At 35.4% G+C, this 17,855-nt stretch overlaps 1 protein-coding gene across 3 annotated transcripts in view; it reads right to left on the minus strand.

Annotated features, from left to right (window-relative positions):
* The window catches only part of LOC131052835 (sorting nexin 1), a 62,829-nt gene extending 46,804 nt beyond the window's left edge, over positions 1-16,025 (minus strand). The window contains exons 1-3 of one of the 3 annotated variants that reach the window (XM_057987462.2): positions 15,698-16,024; positions 14,641-14,766; positions 8,622-8,757 (exon numbers count right to left, since the gene is read on the minus strand). In XM_057987462.2, the coding sequence (XP_057843445.2) occupies positions 8,622-8,757; positions 14,641-14,766; positions 15,698-15,709 (274 nt within the window). In that variant the 5' untranslated portion in view covers positions 15,710-16,024. Of the gene's footprint in view, positions 1-8,621; positions 8,758-14,640; positions 14,767-15,632; positions 15,663-15,697 lie in introns of those variants that run through there. The other 2 variants (XM_057987461.2, XM_057987463.2) reach the window with 2 other exon arrangements.
* Positions 16,026-17,855: the final 1,830 nt, after the last annotated feature.

Consider the following 17,855-nt stretch of genomic DNA (forward strand, 5'->3'; position numbering starts at 1 on the left):
CGAGGAGAATCTCCGCTGGGTCATGAACCCTCTTTTTGAAAAGGAACTAATAACTGGGATGGATTTTGTTTTTGAATGGGCGCACTCAGGATATGGCTTTAATTTCAGTGAGTGCTTCGAGAGTCAAATCACAGTGGAAGCGTTGGGGTTCTTGCCATTTGTCCGATGGCCGAATATGGTGAACCAGAGACTTTATCTAAGTCACATAAGGGTGGAGTGGAACTCTCTAATGGAAGCAATCAGAACTTATCAGAATGAGCAGGAGAGAAGGAGGCCATGGTTTTTTAGTGTCATCCCGAGGAAACGACGAAGTGCAAGACGTCGACCACCCCAGTGAACCAGTTTTATCCCACCTACAAGTTTTTTGTGTCTACAAAGTGAACCGGTTTTATGCAGTTTCCAGTTTTTGATTAAGGGAACCGATTTTAACCCACCTACACTTTTGTGTCTACGAAGTGAACCGATTATTGCAGTTTCCAGTTTTTTGATGAAGGGAACCGGTTATTTGCCGGTCTAAACTCGATATGAAGGGAACTAGTTTTTTTGTTGTTTCCGGTTTTTGATGAAATGAACCAGTTTTGGCCAGATTTTGAATTGATGGATGGGGATCCATGGTTTGTTTTGTATGACCCAATCCTTCATAGGGGTTTATTTTTCAGCCCTGTTTGTAGTACTGTTGTAATGTTTAGGGATAGGCAGATAAATTTATAGGTTACATGGTATACTCCGGGGATATGATAGGCCCCTCTTGAATTGTAATCGAATACTTTCATATTTTAATCAATAAAAAATCAATATTACCGACCAAAAAAAAATATTTATATAATTATAAAAATTCTGCATAAGAATATTATCAGGCTTCATATATTAAGCACTCATATCATGCATACCACCCAGAACAAGGATGTTACTGCCTGTAACTTAATAACAATTCTGATCTGATCTGATCGATGGCTGCTAAATATTCTCTATTTCCCTAAATCCATCACTATCTTTCATCCCCCTTAAAAATGATTTTAATCTCTTTATATATGTTACACATAACCTTTCATGGAAAGGTAGGTTGTATCTTTTTATTGGCTTTAGTCAATATAGACAAATCACGTCTTTTCGAGTTAGATTGTCTCTTTTGCATTTAAACACACATTCTTTCATGTTATTTATTTTTTTTATTGTAGCCTTAAAAATCATAGTATTATTGTTGTGTTTACAGCTGCTTCTTTCATTAGTCTTTGCAAGCACCGCTTTCTTCAAACAAATCGTTACCTTTGGAACTTGATTACCATGAGTCGATATTCCTAAACACAATGATTATGTTATAATATTATGAATGATATTGCAACACAAGGAATCATGGGGCACTTAGAATTTAGGAGATTGCACCCTTTCATATCCACCAGTCGCTGCCTTAAGGGTGGGTTTGTTGATTAGTAATTGCTGTCCCTTATATGGATTAGTGACAATAATATATGGTTCTGTTTAGGCAATGTTTAGGGTGATTACTGATTGATACGGGGGCATGACAAATTTTAATAATTGTTTATAATTTATGTAATATAATATTAATTTGAATATTTCAAGAATATTATTATTTATATATAAATATTAATTAAAAAATTAATATTTAATAATTTCAAATAATCATTCGTTGATAAATATTATATTAATTAATAAATAATAATTGCTTCATTTAGGTTATATATAACAATCAAGGAGGGGACATGACAGAGAAGTTTCAATTCACATTCTTAGAGATGCTATTGGGGAGGTTGACCCTAAGAAAATGGGGCAAGTCATGATAGATGCAATCTATGTGTGTCAAATAGCAAGGGAGTTGGTTGAAAAGTCCAACAAACAGCATGCCTTGAACAGTGAACTGAAGCACATGGGGAAACTGATTGGATCAGGTAAGTTGTATTCGATGGGAGAGATGTATAGATGTTTATCTACAAAAGCATCTACAATTAACACAAACATGCAAAATTTTAAACTTTCCACAAGAAGGAATTTCTCAAACTTATTGAGACCAGATATCCCTCATATTTCATCCTCATGCAGATGATGATTGAGTTGCAAAAACCCTTGTTGCTAATGGTCGCAACATGAGTAGAACCATCGGACCGAGTCCAAGTCAAATCAGGGGAAGAGGATGAAAAAAGTGGTGAAGAGTGACACTTTTTGAGTTTATGCAAAATACATCATCTCTATTATATCTCCAATTTTCACAATGATCAAATATGGGGACTTTAACACTCCAAGCCTTGGGAAGCTGTATGAGTGCATTGGTAGCATGCTTCACCAAATGAAGGGCACTATAAAAAAGAAATATCCCACCCTTTCTATACTGGACACATTCAGCCTATTATAGAACTTTTTCCCCTAGGTGAAAAAGAATTTAATATAATGAACCTCTAAAAATTAGAAGGGGGTGGTAAAATAAATTATTTGTCAATGATCCTTTGGTTTAAGAAGGGGACATTAAAAGAATAATTTATCAATCGTAAACAAAGAAATTTACCTATTAAAAGAAGGTAAATGGTTGAATACCACCCTCGTGATATTATATAAACTATGAGGGGAAATTGGGAAAACAATCATGGTGATTCACTCAAGGAAGGAGGTTAGGTGGGCTGGGTTATGAGATTTTGCCAAGATCAAGAGGCAATGGAACGCACAAATAAGAGAGAACAAAATAGATGATAGAAATAAACTGTATTCTATCAAGATGAAAATACTGATCAACTGGATCATCAATCGTTACATACAATGAATATGAGCCTGCTTATATAGGCAAGGCTATATGGATATGTGAGAACACAAACATGACATGTGGCTCAATAAGAAACGAGGGTAGGTAGGAAATAGGTGTGGGTAGGTAGGAGAAACAATATAATATTCCACATGAGGTGGATCACCCACTGAATGTAGAGTGTAACAACAAGATCACACCATAAAAGGTGGAAATTCTTCTACACACACTATCCAAATGTGACACAAACACCCAAGTGTCTCATACCCAAACTACTATTAAATGCATGTACCTAAGTAAACTTAAGTATAGTGTAATAATATCCATGATGAATAATTATTTACACCAACATGGGTAATGGAGAAGGAACATACAAGGTATGTCCAACTCAAGGTATAAGGTACACTAGGGATCGTCTTGGCCAGAGCTTTGTGGTGAGCAGTTGCTATATTGTGTATAATTTACATATGTTATAAATTGAATTGTTTCCACCTAGAGTGTGCCATAGCTATGAGAGCCAAAACCACTGAGATCTTCTTGGGGTGATAGTGGTCATTAACAAGTATTGAGCATATTGATATTAAAACACATATGGAAATTATATATATAGATTGTTAATTGTTTCATTGCTTTTGAGCAAGTTATAACTAAGTTGTTGATTCAAGTACAAGAATGGGTATGGATTCCAAGTTTGGTATGTCGGTCCGGCAAAAAATAAATTCCCTTGGGTATGCTAGTTTGGGTAATGTATGTATTATTGTTTATAAATATAAATATATTATTACTGTTAAAGTTACATTATATATATCGACCAAAAAACAAAGTTACGTTATATATAATAAATATAATATAATAATAATATATTAAATATATTATTAATATTATTACACATTATTTATTATAAATATATTAACAATAATAATATAATTATATAGGCCCGTTAATGTGCCTCAATGGGTTGATCCACTTATACAATCAAAAAAAGAAGTTGTATGGCAAAGGCCAAAGAAAGGGTGGATTAAAATTAATTTCGATGGGGCATCAAAAAACTCGAGGGTATGCTATGTAGCCAAAGATGAACCTGAAAACATACTAGCAATTGGTGCTCAAAAACTAGAAGAAGGAACTAACAATGAGGTGAAAGCTCAAGTAGCACTTCTTACAATCAATCTAGCTATTTGGCTTTTAGTATCAAAATTATGGCTTGAGGGTGACTCTCAGGTTATAGTAAACTCAATTGTGAAGGGAGAAGCACAAAATTTGAAATTAAACAAGTTTATTAAGATTATGAATCCCAAATTGAATCACTTTCAAGATTTCAAAATTTCTCATATTAAGTGAGAAGGCAACAGAGTGGTGTATAAGCTATCGAACTAGGGCTGTGTAAATAGATAAGGCAACATGCTTGAATGGTGGGAAGATTTTAGAGAAGTGCCACTTGATGAAGAATTAACGTTAGAGTGGAGAAAAGACTGATGGGACACGCATTTCCTCAAGTGTGTTAAGGCAAAAGGAGAAAGACTGAATCTAGGTGCCGCTGTTGGGGAGAATACGGATGATGAAGTAATTGTATTTACTGACGGAGGTGACATATCCGTGTGAGCTGGAGTGAGCGGACTGAGTAATGATGAAATAGGTTTAAATGATCACAATCCATGGTATTTGAAGCAATTGTTTTATGAAAGTGGTGCAGTTTGAAAGGGTGGTGGTATTTATAGGGAGAATTTGGTATTGACAGGTGCTTTCAAAATTATCATAGAAGCAAACTTTTCACTCCTAACAAATAAGCAACAACTTGCATTCATGGAGATGATCTCGGAAGAGAGAATGAGGAATATTTTCAAGATTGAAGACCCGCGTTTTCTCAAGATAGTGGATGTGCTCTTCGGAGAGGATTATATGAACTTAGAATTCAGATATCGCACCAATGTGGATTTTGCCTCAATCTTCTTTGCTTGGTATCTAAAGTTGGGGGACAAGGAAGATGTGAAATGGGTGATGCAAGAGTGTGTGAGGGAAGAATGGAAGTTTGGGATGGATACTTTCATGGTAATGGCACAGCCAGGTGAAGGGTTTATCACAAAGAGTGAGGATGAGTGGGGAATGGATCTATGATGTAGAGTTTGTGCCGCCATTGAGGTTGTTCCTCCTTTGGGGTGTGGATAGTGACAAAGAGACACATCGGGCGGAGGCACAAGGAAGATGGAACCACATCAAGGAGTATCTCCATGACCAGAAACAAATGGAGCAGGCTTTGGGTTCAGAGGAGGCCAAGAAGACAAAACAAAAAACAATCTTCAAAAAGGAAGACTAATAGATCAGCCAAGGAATGCCGAGTGAAAAGGATTCGACCAGTGCAGTCTTTTGCTGAATTGGTGGTTTTTGATGAATCTAATGAAGGATTTATATTTTAGGGTCGAGTTGTTTATGATATTGGGCTTGTAATTGATGTTTTTGTTATCACTGAACTAGGTATGAAGTTGCGGTTCCCATTTTGAAGGGGAACAAGAAATTTTAAGTAACAAAATCATACTGTGGGATACCAGATCTATGCTGTAAGCTTCTTATGTAAATTTCTTATTATTATCAGTATGATACTAGACTTTTACCAATCAATATATATATATACATATATATATAACAATAATAGTATATATAAGTATATCATAATATTGTATATAAAATGAATATTTTTTGCTAGATAGAAGTGGCCTTGGGTGCCATGCCTATGCATTAAAACCATGAAATTTACAAATTTGGAGCTGCTGCATTTAGGAGGGCCATAGAACCAAAATTCCTATGGCAATATGAAAGCAAAAGGCCACTATATTGCATTACAAAGATAGAAGTTTGATTTCCATTATTTATCCGTAATGTTAATGATACTATAATAAGAGCAACATACATTTTTTACCCAGAGGCAAACTTTGCCATATTGTACAAAGAGTCTTCTTCCACCTGTTGATGTTGTAGCAGCAGAAGTTATCTTGACTGCTATCTTACCTTTTAATATTACTTCATTCATTTCTCTTATCGCTATATTATATCTGCGATTTTCTGTTGTTTGTTAATATTTATACAAGTGATTCCTTATGGTTAGTTAACAGATAATTAAAGAATGGTGTCAGTTCTAATCACACCCTTTGCATGAGTCATATCTCCCGTCTAGGATCATGTCCCTTCATCCATCTTGTTCGGGTATTTAGTTCCCTTGGTCAGGAGTCTTGGAGAATATTCGTCAAAGATCATACTGCATATTTGTGTGTAATATCCGTCAAGGATTCTGTTTACATACACGTGTATTGTCTGTGAAGAGATTGTGGTGCACATTCGCATTATCCGCGAGGAGATATATTCTGTTCATATCCATACGATGGTCGATGAATAATATGCCGTGATTGATACTTCTGCTGTGTGGTTCGTGTAATACATGCTGTGCACTCACATATTATTCATATGATATTCATGCTGAACATTTATTCAATCTGAAAACTCAATCAATCAGTTTAAACACTTTGAAGAAATATATCGATTATCATAATCGATATCTTCAGCACAATCTATATATTCAGAATTCTGAATTAGAACAATACTATTAGAAATATTGTTCTGTACCTCTGTGATTTTTTAATTCTGATCCAAATTTAACACTGCCAATGGCAAGTTTCCATATCTTACGAGTCTTCTTCCACCAATGGCAAGTTTTAATAACTCAGTTCCCATTATTCTTGATGACAATGCATAGAGTTGTTGTGGCTGAAGGCTAGAATTATGAATGCATTGCACAGCAGATTTGAAGTTGAATCCCAACCAATGACCTACGCTAGGGTGGAATCCAATGTTGAAAATAACTTTGTTCAAGACAACATTGAGACACCTATGCCACTATGGCCTTATCAATGCCTCTGACAATCCGCATCACCTCTTTGGGTTATCCCACCTCCAAAAAAACTACAACAAAAATAGAGAATATGTTTGTATTAATCCGATACTTGAGTGTCAATGTGAGGAACATGTCTCCCAACGTCACCCTAATGGCATGAATCATGATTATTAAGCTGGTTTTGAACACCTTCAATTACAGGTTTAAAATCTCCCTTAAGAAGGAAATTTATTGCTTCTTCGCTAGCAACTCTACAACAATGTCCATAGCTATCCAAGAGAGAAGCCATAGGAAAGAGAAGGTTGGATATAGCATTAAGTCTACCATAACCTCCCATAGTATTGCTTGCTTGTACCTCTATTGTAGTAAGATATAATTCAATGATTACACAAATTAAGTAGATTTCCCCACCATCAATTCATCATAGCCAAATAACGTGATGATACAGGATAGTCAATGAAGAAATCGGGCCTTCGGCTCTACCAAAGTTCTAACAAAACACCAACTAAGCAATTTGTGTCCATCTCCAATGTAATGTTGGCTAAAGCATCCACGTGGAAGTTGTGCTCCCTACAAATATGTTGCTTCATTGTTAGTTCCATGCCCAAGCCTTTTCAAAGAGGCTCCAATTATAAAACTCTCATGACCTTCCAAAATACAATTAGCCCCAAATAGCCCAAGATTGCCCCTAGAAGCCCCATCAGGGAGAAGAATCCTAGTCCAAGAGGACTCATCAGTCAACATGTATGTCAAAACTCAATATGAATATTCAATCTCAAGCAATTCTGAAATCTTTCTCTCGCACTCTGTTGAAATGGATCAAACATGTGACTGTATTGAGAGGGAAAAGACATAGGGAAAGGGAGAACATATTTAATAAAATAATAGTATATATGTAATTATAAATTAAATATATATTATATATTATAATATACTATTATGATTTATTAAAGAATATATATTATTATTAATATAAAATGCTATTAAAATATAGTTTTTAATGTTAAAAAATGCCTTTTTTAAAACCTACTATTGGGTTTGTAGGTGCAACTAGAAGCATCCAAACACATCACAAGATGGAAGAGGCATGCCTTAGCTGTCTTGTCAACACCCCTACTCCCACTCCCATTTGTTTTGGATACTGCACCAATTTTGCATGTACACAATAACATAGAATTATAATAATAAATTGTTTAAAATTACATTTGATAATAGCATAATAAAATTGTAAAATGCTTAAACTTGTCATATTAAATCCATTGAAAATATTTAAGTAACTCTAAGAAAATTAGAATTACATAGCATATTATTCAACAAAGGTGAGAGGAGCTCAACACTCTCATGTACATGGTTGCCTATGCATTGAATCTGAAATGGTATGTGAAAAGGCCTAACAATGATCTACTTGCAAATAAAGAGGTGAAGTGAAACTTCATGAAGGCGATTCAAAATATGTAGAGTACAAAGAAGGCCACTACTATCTTTCATGAGTAGACCAAATTCGCAACACTCAAGGGCTATGCAGAAAAGAAAAAGTTGGATAGGGAGCCTACGGTGTAAGACATCCCACTATAATGGTCAACTTTGAATAGGCCTCATTCACTGGCATTCGCACTAGCCATTCGCCTCTTCTCACAAGTTTGTAGTTCCCCTACTGCTCATATGAATTGATCTACAAATAGCTTAATCCACTCTATCAAGAGAAGCAAGCTTACATTAACTCTTGGAGAGCAAGGAAGCTAGTGCTTGTATATTGTGCCCTACATCTCATGGACCACAAGACAATTGCATACATGGAGAGTCCAGCAGCATAGAGGGACATTTACTATTTTACTATTTTACTATTTTAGCATCTATTGGTTTTCTGCATTCTCCCAATGTAATTTTGAAGAAACTATTGGCAGTGGACATAAGAAAAAACCCATAATAATATCACAAAGAAAATATACAAATTTGAAGAGAGAAGCATCCAAACTCAAACAAACTTACCTACAGCACTTTTTTCTGGAAGGGGTGGGATAAAAATCCCCTTGTTCTTTTCAGCAAGCCGCTCATGCAACCAAACAAAGTCACTGTATCTTCTGATTACATGAAATTCTGGGGCTTGATACTCAGGCATGTTTGTCTGCTTATAAATAAAACATAAGCCCCAAGAAAACAAGAGTTAGAAATGCATTTATAAAACAGTTCTGTAATCAATTGTCACAATATTAATAATATAAAATAGATTTCTAAAACATACCATTGACGTCGTCCTAATCCTAAATACTGAGCAATGACAATGCATTAACTGCATCTTAAAAAGTAGTTGTAAAATAGTAAAGTTTAGAAACATTTTGTGATGTTACAAAACAAACAGGAACTTAGTAGAATGCTTTTAATAAAAATTGTATAGAAGATTTTATATCTTCTTTTCCCAAATACATTCTACTCAATTTCATCGACTGAAAACCTTGTGTTCTTAAACAGGACTTCTTGGAAAAACAAATCAAACAATTCAAATTACAAAGTCATATTAAACTAATATACATTTCAATGCAATAGTTGTTTCTTAACTCTCAACAGGTAGACCTAAAAAGATGAATTTCACAAATCATGTTTGAAATAAAATAAAAGACCAAAAGCAGGTACATTCAACATGTTCTTGAAACCCAAAATGTTTCCAACAAGCCAAGACAAAGTCATCGATTTAACAGTAGACCAAAGGCAAAGGGCCTTTGGAAACTCAAAAAATGTCCAGAGATCAAGGTCAAGAGGATCCTCTTGTACACCATCACATAAGACCTAGGAAATCGTGTTGATTCAATGTGAAGCAGCAGTTGTACTAATCGAGCATTAACCAAAGGTGCATTAGATGGAATAACTTCTCTCCAATCCACTACTCACCACCACTAATGGGGTCTTAGTTGAGCCAGCCTACCTTTAGTACATATGGCCAATGCCACTACATTTTTGTAATGCCCCCACTTTGAAATATAATTTAATAATAAATAATGATAATAATATTAAAATACAAAAGAATAAAAATATAATTTAAATTAAAATATAAAATAATATAGTTAAATATAAGTAAAATTTAATTAAGTTAATGAATGGTCAAAAGTCATGAAATGAAAAGTTGTGACTCCCTCAAACATGAGATATAAAAGGGAGAAGATAACCTCATTTGAGAGGGATAATTTGGGAATCAAAAGTGCAGATATGGTTTAAATAAGAAATGCAGAACTGATTGTGAAAGGTTGTGTCCCTTTCAAAGGATAGAAATAATAAAGAGTCACACTCTTTTAAAGGGTGCTAAAGGTGAAGGGTGTGTCTCTTGCCAAAGGGCATACATGATGAAGAGGTGTGACTCTCCCTCACATTGGAGGATATAAAGTGGAGAAGTTTTCGTTTGAGAAGTAGGGATCCATGGAATAGAAAAAAATATATGAAGCATCAGAAAAAGATTTAGAAGCAGACCTAAGTCAGAATTATAAGAAAATCTGGAAGAATGATATGAACATTTATCAAAGAGATCAGAACGCAAATACAAATCTGCGAATAGTAATAAAGCAGGCATTGAAGGAAAAGAAGAGGAAATATTAAATCAATAACCAGAGAATCAGACTTAATGGAATAGAAAGGATTTTCACACACACACACACACACATATATCTGAGCATAGGCAGCATATCAGATTGATATAAACAACAGACCTGTGCATTTAAAGAGGGAAACAACATCAAACTAAATCTGTCCAAATTAGCACAATAGACTGAAAATAGACAACCTGCAATAATTCTACAAGTATATTGGGCAAAATTTAGTGTCCTCCCAAAAGGGGACATTACAAGTGGTATCAGAGCATGTTCCTGTCAACCTAGGAAGGCCCTAGTTAATGCAATTGAGTCAGCGAGCCGTAAGAGCTTTAGAAAGAGAGAAAAAGAAAACCTCTTTAGCCATGGAACAGGAATTTAAAAACTTTATGGAAAAAACTGCCCAAGCACTCCAAAACATCACATCAACTATAAATGATCTCAGATCAAATCACGAAAATAGAAGGGACAGGTCACCAAGCCCATCAGAAGGAAATTACAGAGCTACCCAAGAATCTACCCATAGAACCAATATGCAGTCTTTTTTGATTGGAGAAGAAACCCCTGAAGATGATGGAGGAACTCATATCCCTAGGTTAAGGGAGCTTGTCGTAGAATATGCAAGATTGGACCCTGAAATCAGGAGGAGCATTCCCTTTTCTGAATATTGTAGAGCAGATTCTAGTAGGGGTCATAAAGAGAGGAAAGCCCAACCTAACCGTGAGATACAAAGCAAAGTAGGAAAGCTAACCGTTCCCAACTTTGATGGAACCGGGAAAGTTACAACCCGGTCATGGCTTCAAAAATTGGAGACCTACCTTTCTCTTTGCCCTATGAAGGAGAAGGATGCCATAACATTTGCTATATTACACTTGGAGGGTACAACCCATGAATGGTGGCATAATGGTCTCATCACACAAGACCACAAAAATATCAAAACTATGACACTTTTAAAGCGAGGCTCATTGAAAGGTTTGACCACACTCATCCCCAAAAGCACTTCAAAGATCTTATGAGTATTAGACAAAAAGGGACCCTTGAGGAGTACATTTCAGACCAGAGGCTAGCTGTTATGGTCCCCGGAATATCCGAGGACAGACTTATCTACCTATTTATAGAAGGATTGAATGATGCAACCCAAGGGCTAGTAAGCGCCTTTGAACCTCCTACTCTCCAAAAGGCAATTTTTAAGGCCACAAGACTCGACTCTGCCCAAAAAAGTCACCACAAGAGAGTACCACCAAAAGATAGTCATTTTCAAGAAGAAGATAAATGCAAGAAACCATATCTTTCTTGCAATGACCTGGAGGAATTGAAGAAAAAGGGCCTTTGCTTTGATTGCAAAGAGAAGTGGAAAGAAGGTCACACCTGCAGCCGAGATCCAAGGAAGGACAATATAAGGAGAAAATGTTATGTATGCCATGAACAATGGAATACCGAGCATCAATGCCAAGCCAGAGATGAATTAAAGAAGAAGACAAGCCAGAGATGAATTAAAGAAGAAGAGTCTATGTTTCAAATGCAAAGAACCATGGAACTATAACCATCAATGCAAAAGAGGACACATACATATGATAGAAGAAGACTGTGATGGAGAAACATCCAGCAAGAAAACAAGGCATTCTTAGTGAATGTCAGGGGCACTCTTAGTGAGTGCTAGGAACATTCTCAGTGAATGTTTGGGGCTCTCTTGGCAAGTGCCAAGAGCATTCTTAGTGAGTGCTAAGGACATTCTTAGTGAATGTAGAGGATACTCTTAGTGAGTGTCAAGAACCTAACAATATGTGTTTTCGTGTGTATGCTCTGTGTTTGCATATGTTTGCTTCGTGTTTTGTGTGTATTCTCTGTGTCTGTTTCATATCTGATGTATTTTCAGCATGTTTATTCCATGTGTATTTTCAAAGCCATTTCATATTAAGAATCATTTTGAGCACTCCATGATCATTGCTTGAGGACAAGCAATCTTGAGTGGGGGAGACTGTAATGCCTCCACTTTGAAATATAATTTAATAATAAATAATGATAATAATATTAAAATACAAAAGAATAAAAATATTATTTAAATTAAAATATAAAATAATATAGTTAAATATAAGTAAAATTTAATTAAGTTAATGAATGGTCAAAAGACATGAAATGAAAAGTTGTGACTCCCTCAAACATGAGATATAAAAGGGAGAAGATAACCTCATTTGAGAGGGATAATTTGGGAATCAAAAGTGCAGATATGGTTTAAATAAGAAATGCAGAACTGATTGTGAAAGGTTGTGTCCCTTTCAAAGGATAGAAATAATAAAGAGTCACACTCTTTCAAAGGGTGCTAAGGGTGAAGGGTGTGTCTCTTGCCAAAGGGCATACATGATGAAGAGGTGTGACTCTCCCTCACATTGGAGGATATAAAGTGCAGAAGTTTTCATTTGAGAAGTAGATATCCATGGAATAGAAAAAAATATATGAAGCATCAGAAGAAGATTTAGAAGCAGACCTAAGTCAGAATTATAAGAAAATCTGGAAGAATGATATGAACATTTATCAAAGAGATCAGAACGCAAATACAAATCTGCGAATAGTAATAAAGCAGGCATTGAAGGAAAAGAAGAGGAAATATTAAATCAATAACCAGAGAATCAGACTTGATGGAATAGAAAGGATTTTCACACACACACACACATATATCTGAGTATAGAGGATTTACACACACACACACATATATCTGAGTATAGGCAGCAGATCAGATTGATATAAACAACAGGCCTGTGCATTTTAAGAGGGAAACAACATCAAACTAAATCTGTCCAAATTAGCATAATAGACTGAAAATAGACAACCTGTAATAATTCTACAAGTATATTGGGCAAAATTTAGTGTCCTCCCAAAAGGGGACATTACACTTTAATTCAAAAAAAAACCCACCCTGCATAAGAAACTGAATTCGGGCCCTTCCCCAAATCCCCTTGCTTGAGAACTATTCCCCTACCATCAATTGAGGGGTTGACCAGCGAGACTGGTTTCTGTACAGTCAATCTGAACTTCTATGATAGATACCATTCAATGGCTCTGGCTATGAATGGGGAGGAACACATGGCTTGCTCTAACTACTTAGATGTGGTAGAAGAGAAAGCAAAGTGAATCACCTACCTTGTTCTATAAATTAATTTTATTTGCTTAATTAATTGCTCTGCTTAATTGAAGTGAAACTCTAAAGTCAAATGACAATTGAGCACAAACTGTAATGGTATGTCTATTGGCTGTTTGGTGATAGGTACTGAGTTTGAGTCCTGTAGTGGACATTGATGTGTTGGTTGAGTTTGTCCTTGGTGAATGCTGTTTCAATGTACCAATGATCCAAATTTACCATCAAAATTAAAAAACTACTTGGTCACTCTCCTATAGGTTTAGAGTGGCCATTCATACTAGTCAAACCAACTTAAGATCTATTAGAAGTCAAAAAACCTGCAAAACAAGTATGGTTTATAGCCTTTCTAGTATTTCTAGGTATCCAGGCATACTAGGCTAAGTTGTGTCAAGTTACACTTCCTTTTCTAATCCAACCGCACCCGTTGTAAAAAGGATTTAATAAAATTTTCAAGCAATTGCAGAGTTCCCTAGGGATGCATACTCAGGGCCTAGACGCCCATCCCAGATGTCCAAGACGCTCCACAGACGAGTGTCAACGAAAACCTGTATGACAAATTTGGATCAAGATGAATCAATACAGCAGAAAACAAGACATGCAGACAGCTCCATTACCAACTGAGCCTATCTGGGTATGTCATAAGACAATTAGCAGATTCAAGAAGTCCATATGCTTGTAACTCCATAGTTTCAAAGACCAATATCCTTTGGCATCTTTAATTGGTGGTTTTGCTCAATTTGTGTAAAATGCACACCCTTGGAGTAATATGTAATTCTTGTTGGTTGAGTCTTTTTTGGTGTTGTCACAATTAAGTGCAGTGTAGGAGAATGTATAGAAGCAAGTTGCAGAGCAGGGAAAGATAGAAAGAGATTATCATACACAAAATACTTCAAGAACGGTACATGTAATCAGCTTAATTAAATCTCTTAAAGTTAAGATACGATTTGTGTTGCCGAATGAGTAATGGAATATATATGTTTTTAACAGATCATTCTACTTGCAGAAAAAATATTTAGACAATATCCTTGGATTTTTCTATACAAACATTTTGCCTGTGTTTACACACATTCACCAAATATTTTTCCTGTGTATTGAATAGCAGTGTATTTTAAACATAGATCATTTTTTAGTATGAAACAAATGCTAACTTTGACTGCATCAATAGATAACTAACATTTAGAAAAACACTGAAACGACCACATAACTAAATTATAACCACATAATGATAGAGGGATTGGAAGATTCCAGTACTTTTTTGTCCTTCTACAAGCTAAAGAGATCAAGTTTATTAACTGACCTTAGTAATGACACGATATGAAACATAAGCCTGGACTCCATTGCCCATCTTGACAGGATCAGTTACTGTAACTGACAAAAAGGACTGCCCTGTGGGGGCCGTTGAAGATCCCACAGAGTTCCGTTGCTGCATTATGTTGTCATTCCGACTTCAATATAGATATAATAAGATTTGAACCAATACCAAAACAAAATAAATCCAGCTTGTTCTTATTCAAACCCAGATTTCAAAAAAAATCCAACAAATATTTACACGGACCTTCATATCAAAAATTTCCAGTTCATTTCTATCCCAGCTATTTAATTGCTTGTAAATCAACAGACATCACATATCTAACTTTTTAAGTTTTAACAACCACGAACTGGAAAGGATCCATTAAGCATAACACCAAAACCACCAGCAAGGCAAAGGGAGGGTGCTGACGCATCAACCCGAAGGCACACGCCCAAAGCCTACTTTCAAATTAGAAAAAAATTGGTGCCGGTAGGCCTCATAATTCACCTCTTGATTGAAATACATCCACATACAACCGAATTAGAGTCTAATTTGAATTTAAGGGCACCTCACTTACAATTTAAACCAATGCTATAAACTCCCCAAAAAAACATGCACACTATCGTCAAAAATTCTCAAGCATAGCAAACGGATATGCAGAGAAAAGGCATGAACGAAATCCCATATTCAAAAAGTTAGTGGGTGTCTCCGTGAGGTCTTAAGATATGTTATTTCATAGCTACCCTTTACAAATTAAGCTCCTAAATTATTGCTACCACAAAAATTGTCATTCAGAATTCTAACCCCCAGAAATGCCCTAATCAGCCAATTGAAAGAACTCCAACACCCACAAAAATTAAAACCAACACCCACTTCTAAATGATGGCAACTTACACACCAAATCCCAAATAAGAAGAGAGAAAGATGAAATAAGCTATACAGTGTGCTATTGTGAGATTAAAATCTAATAGCTGAAGAGCATCAGAGTAACAGAGTACCTTCAAACGATCCATGAATATAGATAAAACCAATTGAAATTAATTTGTCAATTGCTGGAACTTACCTTCGAGATCATGGTTTTGGTGCAGATTTTTTCTTTAATTTGGCAAAGGTGAAAGGGTTACAAATGTCCCAGATACCAATACAGATCTACAAACTTGCCCGCAAAAACGTGTAAGAAAATACACAGAATATAAGAACAGTTATGACATGATTAGTGATAGACGGAATTGTGTTTTTTTTTTAAATACGCCCTGTAAGAGAGTGGATTAAATAATGATTTTTCTTTTTAAGGTGGAAATTTTTTTCAATTCAATGAAACAACTGCAGCTTCAAGTACTTTTCGTTTTATGCAGCGCAGGTTTATGGCGTGGTTAGCCATTTTATGCATTGCATTTGTCTCGACTTCCGGCGGCTAGCGAAGTAAGGTTATTTGAGGCAGACTTTTCTTTTGTAAAGTATATTAAGATTTGGCTCATATTCCCATACATATTATTTGTGATATAATTTAATTTTTGGATATTTGATATGTATAATTTCTATTTTTTTCAAATTCATTTTTGCTATCAAATATGGGAGCATAAGAACTTCTTTCTCGGGCTAGGATACCAGCCTCATCTCTTTTACATGTCGGAGCCATGCACTTGGCAAGATTTGATCCCTAGTGGGCTCAATAATTACCTTTCAACTTCACTAGTAGACCAAGGGTTCATTGACGATAGGAATAAATTTTGTTAAACAATATTATCAAAATACATTGCATAATTTTATATATACATGATATTTGTCTTTGGAATGGTATATTAAGGAGTGTTTAGAAATATAATTTTTGATAATGTATAACTTTAAAATCAAAATTTTTGTGTCTTTTTTTAATATTTAAGACCATTTTTTTTTTTAATTTTGTTTTAGCTTTATTAACAATTCAATTATTGCCAACAACCAAGGTTCAAACTTCACAGGTTCGTCTCAACCGTGTTAACAATGGAGCATGCTTTACCTTAGGGAGAGCCTTGGTGAAATGGTGGGGCTTCTTGCCTGTAGTTCCTACATGAACAAGGGGTTATCAAACATATCAAAGGGAGCCTTAGAAGTGTTCAGCACAAGGCAAGGTCTTTTCCCTAGGTCTTCCTTAGTTTGTCCTATTGTAGGATCTGTTTGTCAAGGAAGATCTAATTGAACCGGTGGCTGAACTTGTTGTATTTGTTCTTGCGTTCTAAGTTAGGTTTCAAGTTCTTCTATCTGGGTTTGATATTCAGATGTTGAGACCAGTTTTTCTTTGAGTCAGTTAATATATCATAACGGATCTATGAAGATTAGCTTGTCTAAAGTTTCAACGACTCTTGGGTCATTCATAGCTTTATCCATTTGTTTTTGTGACACTTTGGCTAGAGAAAAGGTGACTCTCTTGGGAAGTTTATGAATCGGATGATCCTTTTGATTGCACATTGACATTTGGGGATGACTCGAGTCGAGAATAGCTAAAATTTGGATACAAAACGGGTTCCTTTCCTGAAAACAATCATGTTGGTATGAAACCTTGTGTCGATGGATCTAAGTCTAGGATTGGTGGCAAGTTGATGAATGTTGACAAAGGACTATTCCCTTTGTTGTTCTCCATTTTGAAAACTTATGTTCCCTCTCTTTAAAAGTGAAAGTTACTGCCTCTGTGTTGAAATAGAAGAGAACAACAAAAGTTTGAAATAAAGACAACAAGATGAGGTTTTAACGAGGAAACCTCCTACACTTTAAGCTTTGAAAAGCATGGGTGGGTGAACCCTTTTATGACTACTTTCTTACAAAAATAACAAAAGGTTTACAAGAAACCAGTGTAAATTCCTGTAAACTTTCCTTAAGGACTGGTATCACTAAACATAAAATGGAAAATTGATTTGATTTTTGAATAGGACCACAAAATGCACCAAAAGAAACCAACAAGTAAACCAGTGCCTTATCCGGGCAATAGAGTCATCTACAATAGACTGCAACCTGACAAAAGAAACTCATACACAAGTCACAAATTAGTGATCTATCAACTCTGTATATGCTTGACATATTCAGAGTCCTAATCTGCACCAGACTTCATCATCAAATCTACCCAAAAAATATTGATATCAATGACTTTGTTTAAAGTATATTTATATTTCCTACTTGAGAAAAAGACTTAAAACAACTTCATTAAATGCCTAGCAAATCATTCAAATAAATATTCCTTGATTACT

The sequence above is a fragment of the Cryptomeria japonica genome, chromosome 6, assembly GCF_030272615.1.
Source record: "Cryptomeria japonica chromosome 6, Sugi_1.0, whole genome shotgun sequence".
Taxonomy (NCBI): domain Eukaryota; kingdom Viridiplantae; phylum Streptophyta; class Pinopsida; order Cupressales; family Cupressaceae; genus Cryptomeria; species Cryptomeria japonica.